The 20,362-nt window shown below is 54.6% G+C and overlaps 1 protein-coding gene across 1 annotated transcript in view; it reads right to left on the bottom strand.

The window, feature by feature from the left end:
* Window positions 1–576: 576 nt before the first annotated feature.
* TOGARAM2 (TOG array regulator of axonemal microtubules 2) overlaps window positions 577–20,362 on the bottom strand; it is a 35,497-nt gene continuing 15,711 nt past the window's right edge. The window contains 10 exon segments of the mRNA XM_023758626.1: window positions 577–908; window positions 4,018–4,104; window positions 9,753–9,969; window positions 10,830–11,022; window positions 12,098–12,192; window positions 12,584–12,701; window positions 16,200–16,357; window positions 17,822–17,930; window positions 18,395–18,630; window positions 19,673–19,778. Coding sequence (XP_023614394.1) covers window positions 652–908; window positions 4,018–4,104; window positions 9,753–9,969; window positions 10,830–11,022; window positions 12,098–12,192; window positions 12,584–12,701; window positions 16,200–16,357; window positions 17,822–17,930; window positions 18,395–18,630; window positions 19,673–19,778 — 1,576 coding nt within the window. The 3' untranslated portion in view covers window positions 577–651.

The raw sequence follows: 20,362 nt of genomic DNA, 5'->3' as shown, positions 1-20,362 counted from the left end.
GGCACTTCCAGGGAGGGCGCTTAGGGATGCCGATGTCACACTCTCCTTGCCTCTCCCTGAGCTGGACAGATGTCATGAGCAGGCTGGCATAGGACCCACCGACGCTGCACGGAGAGTTTGCAAGGCAGAAGCACAGCGTCCCCCCGACCCCCAGAGCTGTTTGTTACACTCACCTCCAGCCAGGCCACTGGCGCATGGACTGAAACGGAATGACCAACTCAGGGTCCCAGGACTGGGGTGGGGGTTGTCCAGCTGTTCAAAGACTGGGGGGCTACACCCCGAAATGGCCTGCACCGTGTGGGCCTCTGCTGCACTTTTTCTCCCTCGTTCTCTGTCTCGGTATCATCCACAGCCCGTTTTGCTGTGCCCATGTTTTGTTCTGTGCGCCACAAACCTAGTTACTGAAAAATTCTCTGAGGTTAAAAGAGTGGAAGATAAGAAAACCTTAGAAAAATAAGTCGCTCTTTTATTTCTACTGCAAAATCCACTATGTACATCTGGAACGCTAAGGGAAGCAGACCAGGAGATGATGCCATCATAAACATAAAATAAGATCAAAAATAACGATGGCCTATTTCAGATCTGTCTCTAACCCAGCTGGCAGGGCCGGTGGCTGTGGGTGCCATCCCTCCATCGGTGGCCGGGGCTGCCTCACCGGGACTCCGTGGCCAAGAGCTCCTGGAGGGTCTGGAGGACATGCTGTGGCTGGCCGGCGGCCAGGTCCTGCAGCCGGGAGCCCAGGTGCTGCTGGAGGCACCGGCACAGCCGACACGCCACCGCGCGGACGTTCCCACCGCGCCCCGGCAGCACCCCGTTCCCGATCATGTTGGTCAGGAAGTACCAGAGGACTGGAAGGACGTGGCGCTCCACAGCCTGGGGCTTTCGGGGGCACACCGAGGCCACCAGCACTGTCAGAAAGAGAGAGGCAGGGTTACTCCATCGGTTAGTCTCGGGACACCAGCTCTGTGCCTCACAGGGCAGCAGCACCCCCAGGGCCAGTGGATGCCTGAGGCACAGTTCCGGGCCTCACGACAGTTATGGGCTCAGGAACATACAGTGGGGCCTTGACTTACGAGTTTAATTCGTTGCGAGACCGAGCTCATTAAGGAGCTCCTTAACTCAAATTACTCTATCAACTCAATGCAAAAAATCGGCTGAGAGACAGGTGGTATCTCAAAAAACTCATTAGTCGGGACACTCGTAAGTCAAGGCCCCACTGTATTTCAATTTCTTTTAAAATGAGAAGAAGGAAATTTGAAGATATGCAGCCTGGTGTGTATTTGTGTTTATCCCAAATGGTCATAAAATAACATTTTAAATATTTTCTTTAATGGAGGGAGGGGTAGGCCAAGGCGAAGTGCTCGGGGTCCCAGCAGCCCAGGAGAGAGGGAGAGGCAGGCACACCTGATTCAATCCTGCCTCTGCTATTTCCTGGCGGGTGGGAGCTTGAGAAAGCCGCCCAACCTTTCTGAGCCTGTTCCCTAATCAGTAAAGATCATAATCAGGAACCAAACTCTTGAGATTGTTAGATTAGATAATAAATGTTTGTGAAGTGCTGAAGTAGGCGGGCAGGTGACAACTGGTACTAGTATTGCTTAAATCCGCATTATCACCCATGAGACTTCATGCAAAAATAGGGAAAACTTGTACTCGAGAGAGAAGTCGACACCCTTTCAAATGGCGTATTCCCAGCGTCTGGATGCCAAACCTCACTGTATGGCCAGCTACCTACTCTGAACACCTAGACTCAACGTTTCCTAAATCTCCACCTGCAAATGGGGGTGAGAACTTCCCCAAGAACCAGGCCCAGGCAGGGCCCCCTGCTTCCACCAAAGGGTGGGGGGTCCACCTGCCCCCAGCAGCTCCCACCCTTGTTCTGCCACAACCACCACCCTGGACTACACACACACACACACACACACACACACACACACACACACACGGAGGCATCAATCCCGCCCGCATGAGTTCCCATTCCCCCGGGTACAGGGAGGGGGGCACCTGGCTGATGGATGTGTCTCTCAGGCTGGCAGAGACTGGCAGTGGCCCTTCTGGGAGTCATCATGAGGAAGAAACCCCCATTAAACTTAAGCTTAAAAGGCAGCTAAAGTAATTAGCAAAAGATTTACGGGTGTTAAGCTGTGCTATTATTAGTCCAAGCCTGTGTCGATTGGAACTCCTTCTGTGTTCCTGACTGACACCTAGTTAACAGAAGAGCTACATAGAAACTCTTGCTTTGGGGGGGCGGGGGATAGATATAGTAAATAGATCATCTAAATTGGGGTGCCCACCGACCTCTGGGCCCCATACAAGGACAGGAAGGCTTTTACCCAGAAAATACTGATTTGGAGCAACAGAAAGGGTTGCCTGTCTGGTACCCAGGTTGGTCTAGTTATGTGGCCCAGTTCTCACCCCAGGGCACCCATAGCATCGCACTGTGGCTGCATGTGGCCCCAGCCCTGCCTCACTCGCCTCACCTGCTTGGGCAAGGCCTGGCACCTGGATGGAAGGTAAGGGGCCACTCTGAGGTCACTGGGATAACTAAACCAGGACAAGCAGCACGGCCAGGAGAAGAGCTGGGGCGGTGGAGGAGATGGCATGATGCCCGCAGCCAGGCTGCATGTGCTGAGCACCCCAGGGCCCGATGCTGTGAGGCGCTGGCTGAGCCAGCAGGTGGAGGCGGGCACAGGGTGGGATGTGCTCTTTAGAGGCACATGAAACCAGGCAGGAGGGCTGGGGAGAAGGGAGGCAGAGGAAGTGATGCCAGAGCAGTGGGCATCGCCCAGGTGGAGGAAGAAGGGGGGAGAAGGGCTTTGCAGGCAGAGGTGAGAGCGTGGGCGGCCGGCCTCTCTAAGGAGGGTGGCATGCTGGCACCTAGGAGGCAAGGCCGGGGCCGCTCAGGCAGAGGAGCATAGCACAGAGGCTGAGGGTTGGCTCTGCACCCAGGCTCCTGGGGACAAATCCTGGATTAGCCGCCCAGGGACTTGGGCACTTGACCTTCTGAGCTTTCGGTTTTTGGTGTTGTTGTTTTTTTTATTTCTATTAAAGGGATAATCATGAACCCCCACCCTCCTTGCGAGGTTGTTATGAGGATTTGTGATCCAGGACCTATAACTGGGGGTGGGGAAGGGGGCAGAGTCTAGAGGGCCAGGCGGAGACAGGCCGTGTGGGCCCCTCCGGGGAGTGGGTCACTCTCATGAACACTGCTGGGAGCCACGCAGGGGGGTGACATGATCATCTGCATCTTAGGGGGCCCTCGGGAGTCCGGAGAGCAGGCCGAGTCCTGCCTCTATCCTTGATGGGACCTCCCTACGATGGGGAGGAGACTTCCAGCAAGCAAGCAAGATGGTCAAACCATCTCAGCAACCTGCCCAAGGTCAGAGTTGGCCGGTGGCTAACGGGCCTGTCCCCCCAAAGCCTGTGTCCTTCCCATGCTGCCTCCTCCAGGGCCACAGGAGAAGGTTTCGGGCCTGGAATGGAATCACTGAGGCTAATGCTGTGCACTCAAAGCCGACAAGCTTGGCGCAGGCTTTCCCGGCTGAAGCTTGAGCAAGGCAGAGCCGACTCAGGCCCAGGCCCCATCTGTACATAACACAGCCCCGAGCAGCTGGCCGGGGGGTTGAGTGGGGTTGAAATCCAGCCCACTCACCAGCTGCACATGCGAAGGAGAGGCAGCTTTCCCTAACTGTCAGGACCACGCTGCTGCTGGCCAAGCCCTGGACCGCAAGGTGGGGTCTGCCCAGGCGGGACCAGGTGCCCGAAGGCCCGTGGCGGAGAGGAAGACAGGCATCGTGGTTTCTGAAGAACTGTTCCAGTTATGTGCCAACCTGCTTCATTCTGACCAAATGCAAAGATCATCTTCTGGCCATGGAGGGGTTATCTTTAAAACCCAGATTATCAAAAATTGTAAATGGTCTGGAATTAGTTTTGGTCTAAGACAAGTGGGCTCAACCACATGCCAGGGGAGGAGCGTAGAGACTGACCTGAGGGTGGGGGGCATGTTTGGGGGCTGCTCACCTGTCAGGCGGTCCGTGATGTCAAGCACTGCGCGGCCACTGAGGAAGCGCACCCGCCCAGCAAACGTCTGCAGGAGGCAGAGGTCGTCTGGAAGAGAGGGAGGGTGGCCGTGGCCGTGATGCTGTGGCCTGAGCAAGGGCGCCAGCTCAGCGCCAGGCACCCACAGCACCCATGTGGGGAAGAGGCCCTTGGAGGCCCTTGTGTTATTACAGAAGGAGCCACTGGTGGTAAAATCACAGGGGCTGGGGAGGCGGTGTTCCGGGATAAAGAGGCGAGTCTCCGGCCTTCTCTGATGTGTTTCTAAAGTCAGCTCCCGCAGGGCCCCACGGGGACTGAGTTTAGAAGCTGCTCGTTCTTCCCCATGCTAGCGGATGTCTCCTGGCTTCTCAGACAATTGAACTTGGAATCCTGCGTCCCTCACAGAGACACATAAGGTGAGGAAAGTCCCCTCGCTCAAGGAAGGGACACGAATCTAGAACACACACAAGGTCGGACCAGTCTCCTTCCCCTCCGACTGCCTCTGCATGAACCCCGGAGGCAGCCGGCACACCCGGCCCCCAACATTTCGCGACCACAGCAGCCATAGCAGCCATAGCACAATCCAATGGGAGGTGGAACCAGTAACAAAATGCACTTTTCAGGAATGTGGCTGAGGGTCTGGGAGGTGAGAGGCGCTACCAGGGCAGACCCCAGCCAGTACGTCCCGGGATCCCAGAGCTGACCATCTCGAGGCCAGATTTCTCTTTACAGGGGACAGCATTTAGGGACCTGCCTGAGGAAATCTTTTCAGGCGAGTTACACTTTTCTGAGCTCCTGCAGGACCTCAGCACAGGGTCTCCGTATCCCCACTGGCATGCAATCAAAGCTTTCTTTTTCCATCAGGTGGCCATTCTAGCAAGAGCTAATTCCTGTTTCCCTCGCTCTCTTCCTGAGACTTGTAAGGTATACAGAGGAGAAAGTGTACTCTCTGCTGCTTCCAAAAGTTCTTGTCTTATGAGACAAGAGTCTCGAAAATAATTTGCGCTGGGAGGTAAAAGAGAATATTGCAGGTTGCGAGAAGTGGTCTCAGGGTGTCTCAGTAAAGCCATAATTGTATAAATTTTTATGTCATCACCTGCATTATTGTGTGCGGGTGTTTCTATCCCCGCCTCCCCCATCAGCCATGAGCTCACCTCTGAGCACAAGGACTTCTCCCTCCATGCTGCCCCTTCCCCCCACCTCACAGTCCAGAACATTCTCTGGATGCAGTTGGACCTCCCCCTCCTGGCCACTGACATGGCCTCCCAGAGCAGGAAAGGAGAAAGAACTTGGGGAACGCTGAAAAATGCACGTCCAGCAGACACCTACTCCAGAGCATGGACCCAGGGGCCTGGCACACAACAGATGCTCAGTAAATGCTTGCAGCCCGGCCGGCGTGGCTCAGTGGTTGAGCGTCGATCTATGAACCAGGAGGTCATAGTTTGATTCCCAGTCAGGGCACATGCCTGGGTTTCCGGCTCTCCAGTGGGGGGCGTGCAGGAGGCAATGATGACACTCTCTCATCATTGATGTTTCTATCTATCCCTCTTCCTTCCTCTCTGAAACCAATAAAAATATATGTGGTTTTTTTTAAAAAAGTATAGAAAACATGGTGGCATATGAACAACAGCAGCAAAAACTAGAATCAAACTGGACTCCTGACAATAAGCTGAAGAGTTATGATGTCACCACACAATCAGCTCAGTAAGTTGTGATGTCACACAGCCACCTTCCCTGTGGCTGCCAAAACTAAGTCTGTTCATCACAAGGAAAAACTGGAAAGAGCCACCTAAACAGGAAGTGCGAGCGATGGTGTAGCAGGTGACGGAGCTGCGCAGTGACTCAAGTGTGTAATGATACGTAAATGCTCGTGCTTTGTCTTTTAAAAAAAAGATTCAAATGTGTAATGTAATCACAGCCATGTATACAAACAGGCCCAGAAAAATATCTATAATGAAAAACGCCAAAAGTTAATGATGGTTTATTTTAGGAGCTGGGACTGTAAGTAGATTTTTCCCCTCCAGATGCTTTGCATTTTTATTTCCTCAATAACTAATAAGTATACTTTTACAGTGGTGGAAAGTACACTTTACATTTTTAAATTAACTAGAAAGACTGCATAATGGCATGGGAAACTGGGTCGTGTTAAATGAAAGACGCAAAGTCAAAACTGTACTTACACTATGGTCTATAACCAGGGAAATCTGTGTGCACGCAGACCACAGAAGGTAAGGGATGTCCTCAAGCACTGGTGTATTAGAGGGGCACCGCGGATGAATTTGTAAATTCCATGAACACATCATGTTGGTCACATGACTTATACAAGGTAATAAGTTTCCAGTCAGAGAGAAAAATAGCCCAAGTGGATCTGAAGCCACCCATTTCCGAGCTTATCTCTCTCTGGCCAGGGGCTGCGGTGAATTGACAGAACGCTGGGCGCTCAGAAGCCTGAATGTGCGGGTCTGACCGGGAGCAGGTGAGCTGTCAGCCGTCTGGTGCTTCAGTGAGTGACGCTCCTGCTGTGAGTCACCCAGGACCGAGCCCAAAGAACCAGCCACTGGCTCAGGAACTGCCTCAGTACTCAGACTAATGCCCCTAAAATCAGGTGCCACTCCGGCCTCGCCCTGGAGAATCCCCCAGGCAGGCAGGGCCGAAGGGCAGAGGTCAGGGAGCAATGTGTCTCCTTCCTCGCCATCTCCTCAAAGGCGGGAAGGGACAGAAATCCCACCTGCTCTGTAATCAACACACCTCCTGTCCCTAAAAAGTCCTGAAAGCTAGAAGAGGTGTCGTGGCTGGTGAGTCACCTTGATCACTGACTTCCAGAATGAAGAGGGGTCTTAAGACGCAGCCCAAGAGGCCAGCCCCCCAACGTGGCTGTGCTCCTGACCCCCTTGGCCCGGCAGAGCAGGAAGTGAACACAGCCTGTTCAGCTGTTGCTTTGTGACTTTTCACATTTAAGTACTTCACAGCATTGCATGGATGCTCTGCAGCTTGGGGCCCAGAATCCCTTGTGGGGCAGAAGGACCAGGCTTGGGCGAGAGCTCCCTCTGCTCAAAGGGCTCTGAGCCACTCCCAGGAGGGGCCACAGGGTGCCGAGGCCCCCCCCCCCACCCGGAACCACCAGGGCCACCAGGCTCAGCCTGGGTGACGTGGGAAGGAAGATGTGCACCCCTCTCTTCTGTGCCACCTGCCCCAACCCTGCTTCTACCACCCAAAGCCCTGGGTCAGGGGGAAGTTTAGTTATCGCCTCCATTTCACCCTCTGCAGACCAGGCGTGACCATTCCAGACATGTGAACCCCTCCTGGAAAGAGTGTGTCTACCATGGGCACACCCCGGCAGAGATGAATTCTTCTTGTTGGCAACCTAAATCCCTCAGGTCTGACCTAGGTCTGTGGTCGGCAAACTGCGGCTCGCGAGCCACACGCGGCTCTTTGGCCCCTTGAGTGCGGCTCTTCCACAAAATACCACGTGTGGGCGCACGTATAGTACGATTGAAACTTCATGGCCCATGTGCAGAAGTCAGTTTTCGGCCTGGGCAAGTCTATTTTGAAGAAGCACTGTTGATATTTGTCTCTGTTGACTAATGAGTTTGCCGACCACTGACCTAGGTGGATATGGGACTCGGCTCATCACTTCCTAGTGAATAGTTCTTCCAAAACCAATGCTGCTGGTGGGGCGGAGAGGGTACGGCTCACAGCAAAGCCACGCGGCCCTGAGCGCCCACTGCCACGCCTGTTCAAATGACGCGGAGCCAAGACCCAGAGCTTCACGCTGTGGGCCCCATGGGAGCCTTTGCCAGGGATTCACTGGACTCCTCCATCCCTCCAAGGCCAACCCCATTGCAGTCCAGCCTCGCCCTGACCCAAGGAGCAGAGAGGAAGTTCCCCTCCCACCTGCTTCCAGGCTCCCTGCACCCAGTGCCTGAGCTGATGGGCCAGAGGGGACACCGTCAGCCACACTCGAGGACACCCTGTCCCAGGAGGAAATGAGAATCCTAGGCATCCTCCTGGAAACCTGCAACCTGCCTCCAGGTGTGGCCAGCTCACAAAAGCAGACCCTCCCCAGGGCGCTTTCCAGGGTGCCCAGCCCAGGTGCATATGGTGGGGCCCCAAGGAGAGGGGACCTGCGTCTTATGATAATGCGAGACTCTAGCTTCCGCAGCCCGAAGCTGGCCCGGTGGCAAAACCGGAAAGGAAGAGTTAAATCTCTCCTCAGACAAGGGTGCTTTCCTCTTCAAATAGCTAAAGCCTATTGTGCTTGGTGTGGGTTTTCCCAATAAATCCAGGGCCTGCGATGATTTACCAGGAGCCTCGGTTATTGGCAACAGCAATCTCACTTACCCACAGCAGCCCTGAGAACAAGCCATAATTTAGAGCTGGATTTATATTATTTGTTCTACAGCGACAAACCCAGCAAATCATAAATTCCCTCTGAGATGAAGGGAGGAAATTGACAATATTTATGAACTTGAAAGGCGGAGGAGGGCCTGGACGGGCGTTTGATTTGTAACTGAAACTTCTCCTGGAGGCTCCAGCCAAGGACACGATGCTGGGCCCAGGCTAGGACGCGAGGATGAGGTGGGGGGAGTGTGTGGGCCAGGCCAGGTCCCAGCCTCACTGTGGGGATGCTCTGTGAGTGCTAAAGAGAGTACATTGCTCTGCACTCATCAGAACGTACACCAAGCAACAGGCAAACAGCAACAGTTCCCAGATCCTACGCTTTCTTGCATCAAGGCAAGACTGGCTTGTGAAAACTCACGGCTCCACTCCTGGCTGGGACATAAGTCTAAGCGTGACCTACATTCTCGCATACCCTGGGAGGTTTGACCTTGCACGTCAGCCTGTGTACTAGATACACTAAATAGCACCCTCAAGTACTCTATAAAGGACTGAGAACCCAAGTCTATGCACCAAAATGCCACCTGATGTTCAAGGGCCAAGATGTGATACTGCAAAGCCCGCAGGGAACTGGGAAGCCCCTGCCTTTCCTGACGTCTCTCCCATAGCTCCTTCCGCTTTTTCTTTTCATTCCTCCCCCAACCCTATTCCAATGTCACTCCCCACCCCTCACACCAAACCCCTCACACCCGAAGCTCTGGCCCCAGGCAGTGTTGTTAAAAGGCAGCTCTCAGCTATTTCACACTCAAAAAGCCAGTGGGACCCCGGCCTGCCTCCTGCACCAGACGACCAAGCTGGCCAGCCCTCCAGGCCTGCCTGCCCGCCAGCGTGGTCCTCTCCAACAGGCTCGCCCTGCGGTCTCACCAGCATCCGCCTGGTCCCCATACGAGCCACATTCACTGCTGCCATGTCCACAACTAAGACAATTCTTGACAGCTCTTCCCAACTCCTTCCTGGCAATCCTGACCTGTTTTTCCTTCAATACCTGGCTGGCTCACTCTGGGGCGCCATGTGACGTTGGGTGAGTCATTTACGTCGCGTGTGCTAACGGAGGCAAGACGACATCATCTCCACGTCTCCCCCAGTTTCACCATCTAAGACACGCAGGTGGATGGGACGTGGAAAAGCAGCTAACCAAGAACTTCGCAGGCCCTAGGCCACCGACCCGTGCCCTACACAGCCTCTGGGAAAACGTTGAACCCGTGCCTTTCACCACTCTGCCGATGGCCAAGCAGGAAGGGTGGGCCCAGCCCAGGGTGGCACTAGGGAGGGAGCCAGCTGCCCACCAGAGCCAAGTGGGACCACGGCAGGAGGCTCACCCAGACTCTCGATCATCGCGTCCAGTGCAGACAGAGCGGCAGCATAAATCCCCGAGTTCTTGGAGTTGAGGTTGTCTGCAACGGCGACGATGATGGAGAGCAGCATGGGGTGCAAGCTCTCTCCGAGGAGGGGAATCATCTCGGTGAGGGACTCCAGCGCCCACTGGTTCACTTTCTTGTTGGAATCCTGAAGCCTTGGGGTGAAAGCATCGAAGACCTATTGAGAGAACAGAAACCAAGAGCCCGTGGGAACCAGGCGGGCAGGAGTCTCACAGCCCAGCCACCCACCTCGGCCGGGGGCCCCTGCGGCCCTGACAGGCATCATCCAACCTGGGCCAGAACACTCAGTGGCCAAGAGTGCGCTGCCTCAAAGGGGTGGGGCGTGCCGGAGGGCAGGACGACCCCACGTTGAGCTCTCGTGTGCCCAGTTTGAGAGCATCTTGTCAGGTACCCTCACTCTCTCTTTCCTGGGATGATCTTAACAACCCGGCAGGCCTGTGTTCTCATCCTCACTTTGCCATTAAAAACAAAAACTGAGGCTGAAAGAGGTGAAATCACTGGCCCAGCTCACACAGCCAGGAAGAAAGGAAGCCCAGGCCTGCTGCCTCCATGCCTGTGTCTCAGCCACTCGCCATGTGGCTTGGCTGTCAGCAGCCTTCCTCCTGGAAGAAGCAGGCATCTGTTCTGGTTTCCAGCCTGTGCCTGCTCCTCACCCATCCTGGCCCCGTCTCCTGGCCAACTGCATGCTCTGCCCCGAAACGTCATGCACATAGCTGGACCAGCAGCGCCCTTGGCCACGGCACCCTTCACTCCTGCCCTCCTCCCCACAAGAGGGCTGCGAGATGCCCGGGACACTTCTGAGCGGTCCCACGGTGCCTGGTAAGAGGCAGTGCCCTCATCCCTCCGGCCACTTCCAAGTAGTCTTAGAGCGTTACCAAGGCAACTGGCTAGCAAATGCTTGTTGGGCTCCCTTTTCCCTGAGGGGTCTGGCCAATGTCTAACCCTGTTCAGAGTTTTCCTAATTGAAGTTGCACCCATGGGGAGAGACGGGGGGAAGGTGGGGGGAGGCAGGCTCACCTGGACCAGGTTGGCGGTGATGAGCTCCGGCTTGGCCTTGCAGTGCTCAAGGAGCCGCCCCACACCTTCCATCCGAGACTGGTGGTCCTTGGCCTCCAGCAGCTGTGTCAGCTCCCGCAGCTGCTCCGCCATCTCCGAGCCACCCCGCCGGGAAGAGCGCAGCCCCGCCAGCCTCGGGCCATTGGAGCTGAGCCTAAGCAGAAGGAGCAGCTGACCTGGGCAGCCGGGGCATGGACACACCGTATCCCAGGCCCCTTCCTCCGGGGACAACAAAATGGTTGCCTAGAGCCCCAGGGGAGCAGAGCTCTCTCTTCTGCCTTTTCCTTTCAGCAGGCAGGTGAAGGACGGAGGAGAAAGCTTGGAGTGAGGGGGCGGAATCACAAAAGGATAACTGGGGCACGTTTCATCTAAGGGTCGGGGAAGATCTTGCCAGGGGCCTGAATCCTGCCCCCTGGTTGTCTAGGCCCTGCTCACAGTCCTCCAGTAACTGGGACGATGTTAAAAGGTCCTGTTCTCTTAGGCTGAGATCACATGCCCCCTATGCCCCCTGGCCCGTTCCAGCCAGAATGAGAGCAGCTCCATACAGAACTCTAGCCCCATCCCAGCTCAAAGCCTCGCTCTTCTGAGCTCATGCCTTGCACCCGAGTTCCACCGGCAGAGCCCAACACCATTCTGTCATTCATTCCTACATTCCACTCTCTGTCTTCTTAGCACCAAGACCTGTGCAGGGCGCTGAGAACAAGGAGATGAGAGATGGTCTTGCCCTAAGGGCTCGCAGACCTGTGGGAGACAGGACGGCTAAGTCCATGGCTGACAGAGGACTGCAGGATGGGGATGATCTGTCCCCCAGAGGTCGTGGGGACACAGAGTGTCAGATAGAGCTCCTGGGAGAGGGTGGCAGGCGAGCTGGATCTCGTGGGATTTGGTAGAATAAACAGGCTTGTTCTAGGTGCAGACGGCCCACACAAGGCAAAGAACCAGCAGAAGCAAAGGCAGAGCAGGGAGAGAGAAGAGAAGGGGCCGGGAGCCCGGCTGCTCAGGTCTGGCCCAGAGGACACGTGGGAGAGAACAGGAAGCTACTCTTGGAGCGGGGGTGGGCTTCCCTGGGTCCCTGCTAAGGAGATCAGATGGGTCCTCCCAGGAGTTTGTGTTAGGCACAGGAGTGACCTTCAGATTCCTGCTTGGTTTCTAACTCCCGGCCAGAGCCACCCTGGCTGCCCCATCGGCATCTTGAAGGTGGAGCCCCAGGGAGACAAGAGTGGCCGTACCCGTCCTCACCGGGCAGCCCGTTCTCACACACGGCCAGACTCCTCGACACCTTGTGGCCTTTGGCAGACGGCAGTTCATCACTCTCTTCTAGTCCCTTGAAAAATACACATAGAGCGTGAACCAGAAGGAGCAGCCTCTGGGGAAGTGCCAGATAGTCCAGCCTAGACCTTAACCTCTCCCCCTGGAGGCCTCCCAGGGCACAGCTGAGCCTCCCAGAGTGCTGGTAGTCAGGGCCAAGTATTGGGGGTCAAGATCCCCATTTCACGGATGGAGATGTGGAGGCCCAGGGAGGCTCAAGGGACACAGGCAGAGAGGGGCAGAACCAGGCCAAGTAGAGGATAAGGAAATCACTCTGGCCTCACCCAGCAGGAGTCCTGGGTGAAATAAAAGCCTCCAAGTGCAGCCCCCTACCCCCTGACCTGCGTGAGGGCTGCCAGTCTCAGCTCTGGTCCCCCACCCAACACACATCACACCCACCAACTCACCCGCTGTTTAATGGCCGCCATGACCTTCCGCAAGTCGTGGGATGGCAGGCACTGCTTCAGAAATGCATCAAACTTGGCGTTCGACATCAAGATACTCACCATCTTCCGGCCATAAAACCTGCCACAGGACGAAGAGCAAGATGAAGAAACAGCCACAGAAACATATCGTAAAGTTGCTGTACAACTTCGCACAGCTTTCTAATTATAGTAAGAGAGGTTTCAATACTTTTACTAATTATGACAATGATCCCTACTTATTTAAAGACTAGATTCATACAAAAATAAGCACCATTCCCATTACAGAGAAAACGACTATTACAAATTTGACATGTTTTCTCATCATCTTTTTCCAATTTATATACATTTAGTTGATATCAGAATGTATATACAACTTGTATACAACTTTTTTTACTTTATCATTAATCATCTTCCCATGTTACCCTTTTTAATGACTCTATAATATTCCATTGGATGGCTATACCAAACTTTTTCTAGTACAGGTATTTAGAAATCTGAGGAAAGGCGCAGTGGGGCAGAATAGGAGGAAGTGGTCAACTCTTTCTGGTGAATAGTGAGTGGTATGTGGGGCAGGAAATCAAGGAGGGCTTCATAGAAGAGGTGATCCTCGGGTTGGGATTCAAAAGATAAGTAGGAGTTCACAAGTGGGACAGGATTGGGGAGTAAATGGGAGGAGGGGGGCATTCTCAGATCCATAAGACAGCCTGACACATCAGCAGGCATGTACCTGGAGAAAGGCAGGCAGGGCTGAACTCTGGAACAGAGGAGGCTGGAGGAGGGGTGGGACCAGTTTAGGGAGAAGGTGAGGAGTTGGACTTTAGCCCACATTCCCTGGGAAGCTAAGGGGGGAACCAATTTGCACTGTGAGCAGTGTGGAAGACGGATCTTTGAGGACAAGGCTAGGGTCGGAGACCGATTTGGGGGCCACTATAACAGTCCAGACAAGAAAGGATAAAGGCCTGGAGTGAGGCAGTAGAGTGGGGGTAATCAGATTCAAGAGCTGCTAAGGAAGTTGAAACTGCAGGACTTGGTAGTTGACTGGAGGTAGAGCATGAAACATTGAAATGGCCCTATTTTGCTCAACTGAAGACTTTATTGATTGTAAAATGCACCATTAACTTATTTTCCACTAAGGAAAAACAGAAAAAGAAAACACTGGCCACGTTCGCTGCCTTCAATGATGCTGCCGCACGTGCGAAGACAGCCCTTTCGCAGGGGATCTCAGCAACGGAAGGGAGCAGTACTTAAGGGGAGGGTACAGTACTGCCGGCGGCTTTGCAAGAAAATGCGGAATTTTGGTCATTCCTTCAGTGATGAATGTTTGCATTAATATCTAATTTATATCCCATCACTCTATTTCCATGCCTTATATGCAGTAACTTTTCATTTCGAGGCCAAGTAATAGTATAATATTTCTAAGACATTTTAAACAGCAATTAAACTCAACAATTCCCCACAGAGCATCCATGATGTCTTCTTAAAATAAATAGGAAAGGCTAACAAGCAAAGAGAGCCTCTTAGTGCAATTCCTACAGTGCGGGTTTTAATTCAAAGGTTTATACCATGAGCAGCAATGACCAAGTTTGCAAATGTGCAGATAGTAAAACCTAGGTCATAATTGCTCCCTGGTCAATAACTGTGAGCTGCCTGATTGTAAGACATTAAGATGTGGGGAGGAAATGTGTGTCTTAGAATCAATGAAGTATGAAATTCCCCATTCTGCATCTCAGATGACTCAGTAAATAATAGTGACTTTTAACAACAGAGGGAAGCAGCAGGCTTGGGGAGAAGGCAAGGGGTTCATTTAGGAGCACTTTGCACTTGAAGACGGCAGTTGGACATCCTGCTGATGGGTCCTGTGGAGGCACCAGAGATATGGCCCTGAAAGGGTGTGGGCTGGAGCCAGAAGTTGGGAAGCATCAGAGTTTCCTGTGGCTGGAGCCACCGGAAGTGATGGCACCTTTCAGAGAGAGTCACACGAGGGGAACGAGGACTAAAGACACTAAAGAATGTGGCCGCCGACATTCCGAAGGCAGGGAGGGTGGGGAAATGGCCACAGAAGGACATTGAGAACCAGGGAGTAGGTGCTGTGGAAGCCGAGAAGCCTACGGTTCCAGGAAGGAAAGCAGTGCAGTCAGCACGATCCAGTGTGAAAGGAAGGTCAGAGGGAGAGGGTGTTAGACTTTGATTTCCATCCCCCGCGGCAGTTAAAACAAACCACCCAAACCTTCTCTCCCCTGACAGTATTGCTCATGTCAGTAAAAGGTAATACCATTCACCCGGTTGTTCGTTTACAAACCTCAATGTCATCGTTGCTCCCTCTTTGAAAGCCAACCTCCTGTCGGCGATGCCCTAACCCTAGTCCAATCCACCTCCCTTCACGCAGCAGCCGACAGCCCTTCTTGCCTGGGCCATGGGGTAGCCATCAGTCCGTGACCTCCTCCATCCCGGCTCCACTCCCCACTATCAATCCTCCAATGAGCAGCCAGGGTGTTGGCTTGCTTGTTTTTTAGTAAAAGGCTAGCAAGCATATAAAGAAACTATCAAACTAGTAACCGGGAAAAAGCACTCTGCAATAGCGAGCTGGCACTGTTACCCGTTAGATCAATAAAAATTAGAGACCCAGGATGGATGCGCCTCTAGAACTGTACCACGTGGGGTGCAGTCTGCAGACATGGCAACAGCGGGCTGTGAGCTGAGTGTGATTAACTGGACCCCAACCCTAGGTTTGAAAGCCAATCAATCCGAGCCCATCACTCTCCTGCGTAGCATCGTCTAGCTGCCTCACGTTCCTACTAAAACTCCTCCAGTGGCTCCGGTCACACACAAACCAAAACCTCAACCTCTGACTGTGGCCTGGGAGGCCCTCCTTGGCCTGGCCCTGCCCCCTCTGCCTCATCACCCACACTGCCTGCCACTCCCTGCTCCACCCAGCCTGGCCCTGGTCTTCCATGAACACCCAGTTTAGTCCCATCCATGGGCCTTGGTACCATTGCCTTTGCCTGGGACACTCCCACCCCAAATCCTCAAAGAGCCGAGCTCTCGATTCAAATGTCCCTCTTTAGAAAGATCCCCCCAACTCTCAGTCTAACATAGCCCCCACCCCATTCTCCATTACATCTTGTTTTTTCCTCTTTATCCCTTACCTGTATCTAAAATTACCACAATTATTTATTTGTTTATTGTTCGTCTACCCCACTAGGAGGAAAACTCCAAGACAGCCAAGGCCTAATTTTTCTTATTCACGGTCATTGCCAGAATAATGAAAAGAGTGCTCCTTAACGATCTATTGAAAAAATGAATACTGAGTCTTGACAGAGAAGGGAGCTGGGGTGGGACAGGAAGAAGAGCGAGGTCACTGTGGCTGGAGAGAGAAGGAAGGTGGGCAGTGGGGGTGGGAGTGCTGACCGTTCCCTGAGCAGCCTGGCTATGATGCTGGGGAGATGGGACCGCTGTAAGGAAAGGACACCGCTCCGTCCATCCATCTGTCCCTCCCCATGACCCCGGGGAAGCCGCGCTGTGAGGGCCAGGGCTGGCTGGTTGCCCCATCTGCCCTGCACGGCCCGGTCAGCAGTCCCCAGGCGCCCCTGCTCCTCACCTGGGTGTCCTGGTTGAAGTCTGGGCCAACCCGGACCAGGTTTGCCTAGCAGCCTGTCCCGTGCTTTTCCCTGGGTCCCGAGAGAACTTCTCAGCGCCTTTTGCTCCAGGACGGCCCGCGAGGTGCTCCGGCAGTGCATCTCCGGACCGAAGGGGTTTCTGTGGGTGAGAGAAAACACGGCGCCGTCAAGGCTCAGTCAAGGAAGGGGAGGGGGTCCCCAGGCTGGCCCACATGGACCTACAATTGTGCATCCATGTTCATGCCGTGATGGCCCCCAAATCCTGTCCCGTGTGGGCTGAGGAGAATCTTTGGGGAAAGAGCAGACCCTTCCTGACAATGGAACTGAAGTTGACAACAACCACAGGGGGACAGGCAAGAACAAGGGAAGCCACTTGGTGCTCCCTAGAGACGCCTGTGCCCGCCGCTCTCCGCGCCTTCCTGCGTCACAGTCTGCCTTTGTCTACATCAGGGGTGGGGAACCTTTTTTCTGCCAAGGGCCATTTGGATATTTATAACATCATTTGTGGGCCGCACAAAATTATCAGCTTAAAATTTTTCCTGCTGTGTTTGGTCAAACATTTTATTAACTCACCCCTAATGCCTGGGCAGGGCCAGACCAAATGATTTCGTGGGCCTTATACGGCCCGCAGGCCGGACGTTCCCCACCCCTGGCCTAAGTGCTCATCCCCATCTTTCTCCACCAAGAAAGGTCCTCCCCAATCAGCATCTCTGCCTTCCCCGGCCCCCAGGCAGACCTAGCCACTCCCGGGGGGAGCACTGCCCCTGTCCTCGCCATGCACAGGTGCAGCCCTGCGGCCCCCAGTCAGGCTGGAGCTCCCGGGCAGTGGGCAACTAGTCTCCCTCTCAGTTGAATCCCCAGTGCCCGCCCACTGGTGCCTGGCACATGCCAACAGTCCGTGGGAGCTTACTGCACATCTACTGAGCGGAACTGAGACAGGAGGGAGGGACGGGGTTGGTGGGGATTTGGAATCCTAACACAGGGGACCTGAGATCTTACGAGAGAGCCCCATCAGGATGTCACCTCTTCCTTTTCACCTTTCCAAGCAGGGTCTTCAAGTCCAGAGTCTATCAGGCAGCACTGGCCCCTTCCCCCGCCCCTCCTGGGCTCTCCCTAGTCAGTGTGGTCCGGACACTGGCACCATTAGCATCTGAGTCAGAATCTGCATTGTAGCAGGACCCCCAGGAATTCCAGGCTCCCCCGAGGACACCTGACCCTCGTTCCCACAACAATAATCAATCATCTCAGATTGTAGTGAGGGCACCCTCTGTGCCTGGCACCCTACCTCTGAGCACCTTCAAACCATTATCTCCTCAACTTCATAAGCTACAATTATCCTCATCTTGCAGGTGAGGAAGCTGAGGCAAAGGGAAGAATCCAGGAAAACGTACAATTAATTTGTCCCAAGTTAATAAGAGCCACAGTGAGCAATGGACAAAGGTCAGGTAGAGGCAGACCCTGTACTAAGTGCTCTTCCATGAATCCATTCGTTTACTCCTCACAGCAATTTTATTATTCCCATTTCACAGATGAGGAAATGGAGGCACAGGGCAGTTAAGCCACCAGGATGTGAACCCGGGCAACGTGGCTGGGAGCCCCTCACCCTTTGCACGGGCTGCGCCCAGAGCCCGGCTGCCTGCTCACCGCCCGGGTCTGCCTGAGGGCCTCCCTGCAGAAGCGTCCCGGCTGGCTTGTGGTTGAAAGCTGTTTTGCTGGCGGCAGGAGAAAGGGCTTGAGAAATGCTTTAGGTTTTGCTTTTGGTTTGGGTTTTTCTACGAGGGAAAAGCAAATCCGGCCGCCGTAGCAGTGAGCCCCATTCTCCTCCCCAGAAGGCCGAGCGGTGCCGCTGAAGAGGAGAGTGTGCCTTGCTCTCCGACGGCCCAGATTTCATCAGAAATGCCCGTCCCCTGAACAGGCGGAAGGCTGCCTCTGCAGCGTCTCTGGGGATGTTAGCTCTGCCACTAGGACTCCTCAGTTTTGAACAGAACAAAGCACCCCTCCCTGTCTGCCAGGTCTCCTCACCTGGCTCCAGAAGGTGGGACAGCCCCCACCAGGAGCTCCCCCAGCTGCACGTGTGAAGCACTTGCTCAGTCCCCTCCTCTCCCACCCCAGGCCCCTCCCCTCCCCTCCCCTTCCTGGGCCACCCCCACCCCTCAGACAGCTGGCTGCCACATACTAGATGCCCGTTGAGGTGAGGGCCGCCAGGGATCGGGCAGGGGTCACATGCTCCACCATGGCCCCCAGGGACCGGTTGGCCGCTCTCTGGATGAACTCGCTGGTGTTGCCCATCTTCTGCAGCAGGCAGCGGGCAATCTCTTCCGCCTCCTGGTCCATATTCTTCTTCAAGGCCTGGAAGAGGTCTCCCAGGACGCGGATGGCCAAGCGGGACACCTTGGAGCGGAGGTTGGTGACCTCGGGGAGAGATGGGAGAGGAACCACACTGCTCGGCCCTGTCAGGGGCTCCAAGAATGGGCACTGCACCCCCACCTGTGCCTCCACCCTCACCTCAGGCCCAGGCCTCCTAGGCTGCAGCAGCTCTGGGCAATATTTTGTCCCATTTTTAAAAATATTATTACTGTTGTTATCATCATAATGACTAATTCCATCATTATCAGCTGAAATTTGTACAACAGTCTTCCAAGTACTTTTATAAATAACTAGAGGCCTGGTGCATGAAAATTCATGCACTGGGGCGGGGGGGGGGTGTCCCTCAGCCCGGCCTGTCCAGGAACCCTCAGGGGATGTCCTACTGATGGGGAGCGGACCTAAGCCGCAGCCTGGTCTCCCTCTGCGGGAGGCAACTGGGCCTATCAGGGGAAGGTGCTGCCCCTATCACCCTGCTGCTGCTGACACTACTGGCCCTTCTCAGCCCTCGCAGCCACTGTGGCTTTGTCCGGAAGGATGTCCAGAAGACATCCAGTCTATCCGGTCTAATTAGCATATTACACTTTTATTAGTATAGATGTTCAATTTGATCTTCACAAGGCCCCCCCACTGCAACAATCTATTCCCAAGGGGTTGGGGGCCATGGCCTCCATCTGCGATGAGATGCATCTTATTGCCCATCTGGGCCCAGCCACGCCCAGCCCAGCCCAGCACCAGCCCCTGGGAGAAAGGGCTTGGGAAATGTTACAACCACCCTGAAGTTGGAGACTTGGCCCAGGACACTCCATCCCTCCTCTGGCATTTTGAGTACAGAGGACAATGCAGGCCGATGGCATAGAAATAAGGAAACCCCAGGCCTCAGTTTTCTAATCTGAGAAATGGGTGGCTACCTCCCACCTTAGTGGCTGAGGGCTGAGGGCTGAGAAATAAGTGGGAGATGCTCCTGGTCCAAGGAGCCATGGCTTCTCCGTGGCTGTTCTGTGACCCACTTTGAACAGCAGCCCCAGGGAAGGGGACAGGCTGGGGGTGGGCAGGGTGCACAGGACATAGGCTGTCTGGGAGGCCTCACCTCTCCAGTCACGGCCAAGGACAGGTCGTGCAGCCTCCCAGCGAGGACCTCCGGGTGACAGGCTGCCAGGCGCTGGACGCTCACCAGGCCCTTCTCCTTCATGTGCCTGAGAAGCAAGCCCAGGCCTGTCACAGGCAGGTGGGGAGGGCGGAGCCCCGCCCCCTCTGCAGACCCGGGGCACCGCACCGCCACCCTCTCCGCACTGCAGCAGGGTGGGATTTGATGGCCCGAAGGCAGGGTTTCCTGCTGGCACACCCAGGCTGAACGCTTATATTTTTAAATATGTTTTTATTGGTTTTTAGAGAGAGAAAATGGGACAGGGATAGAGAGATAGAAGCTTCAGTGAGAGAGAGAAACATCATCGATCAGCTGCCTCCTACATGCCCCCTACTGATGATGGAGCCCGCAAACCAGACACGTGCCCCGACCGGGAATTGAACCAGGGACCCCTTGGTTCATGGGTCGACACTCAACCACTGAGTCACATGGGCCAGGCCCAGGCTGAAATCTTAGCAGTCCAGGAAAAGCCATTTTATGGGACCCCTGGCTCAACCTCACCCAAGAGGGAAGCCCACCCCCAGGACCAGGACCACCACCCCTGTGACAAGCTGGTGCCTTCAGAGGGGGCACTTGAACATGAGGACAGAAGTGGGGGAGGGCTTCCCACAAATGCTCTGGACCCGAGTCATG

Source organism: Myotis lucifugus, unplaced genomic scaffold (genome assembly GCF_000147115.1).
Source record: "Myotis lucifugus unplaced genomic scaffold, Myoluc2.0 scaffold_134, whole genome shotgun sequence".
Classification (NCBI taxonomy): Eukaryota; Metazoa; Chordata; class Mammalia; order Chiroptera; family Vespertilionidae; genus Myotis; species Myotis lucifugus.
This window is presented reverse-complemented; position numbering and strand designations above follow the sequence as displayed.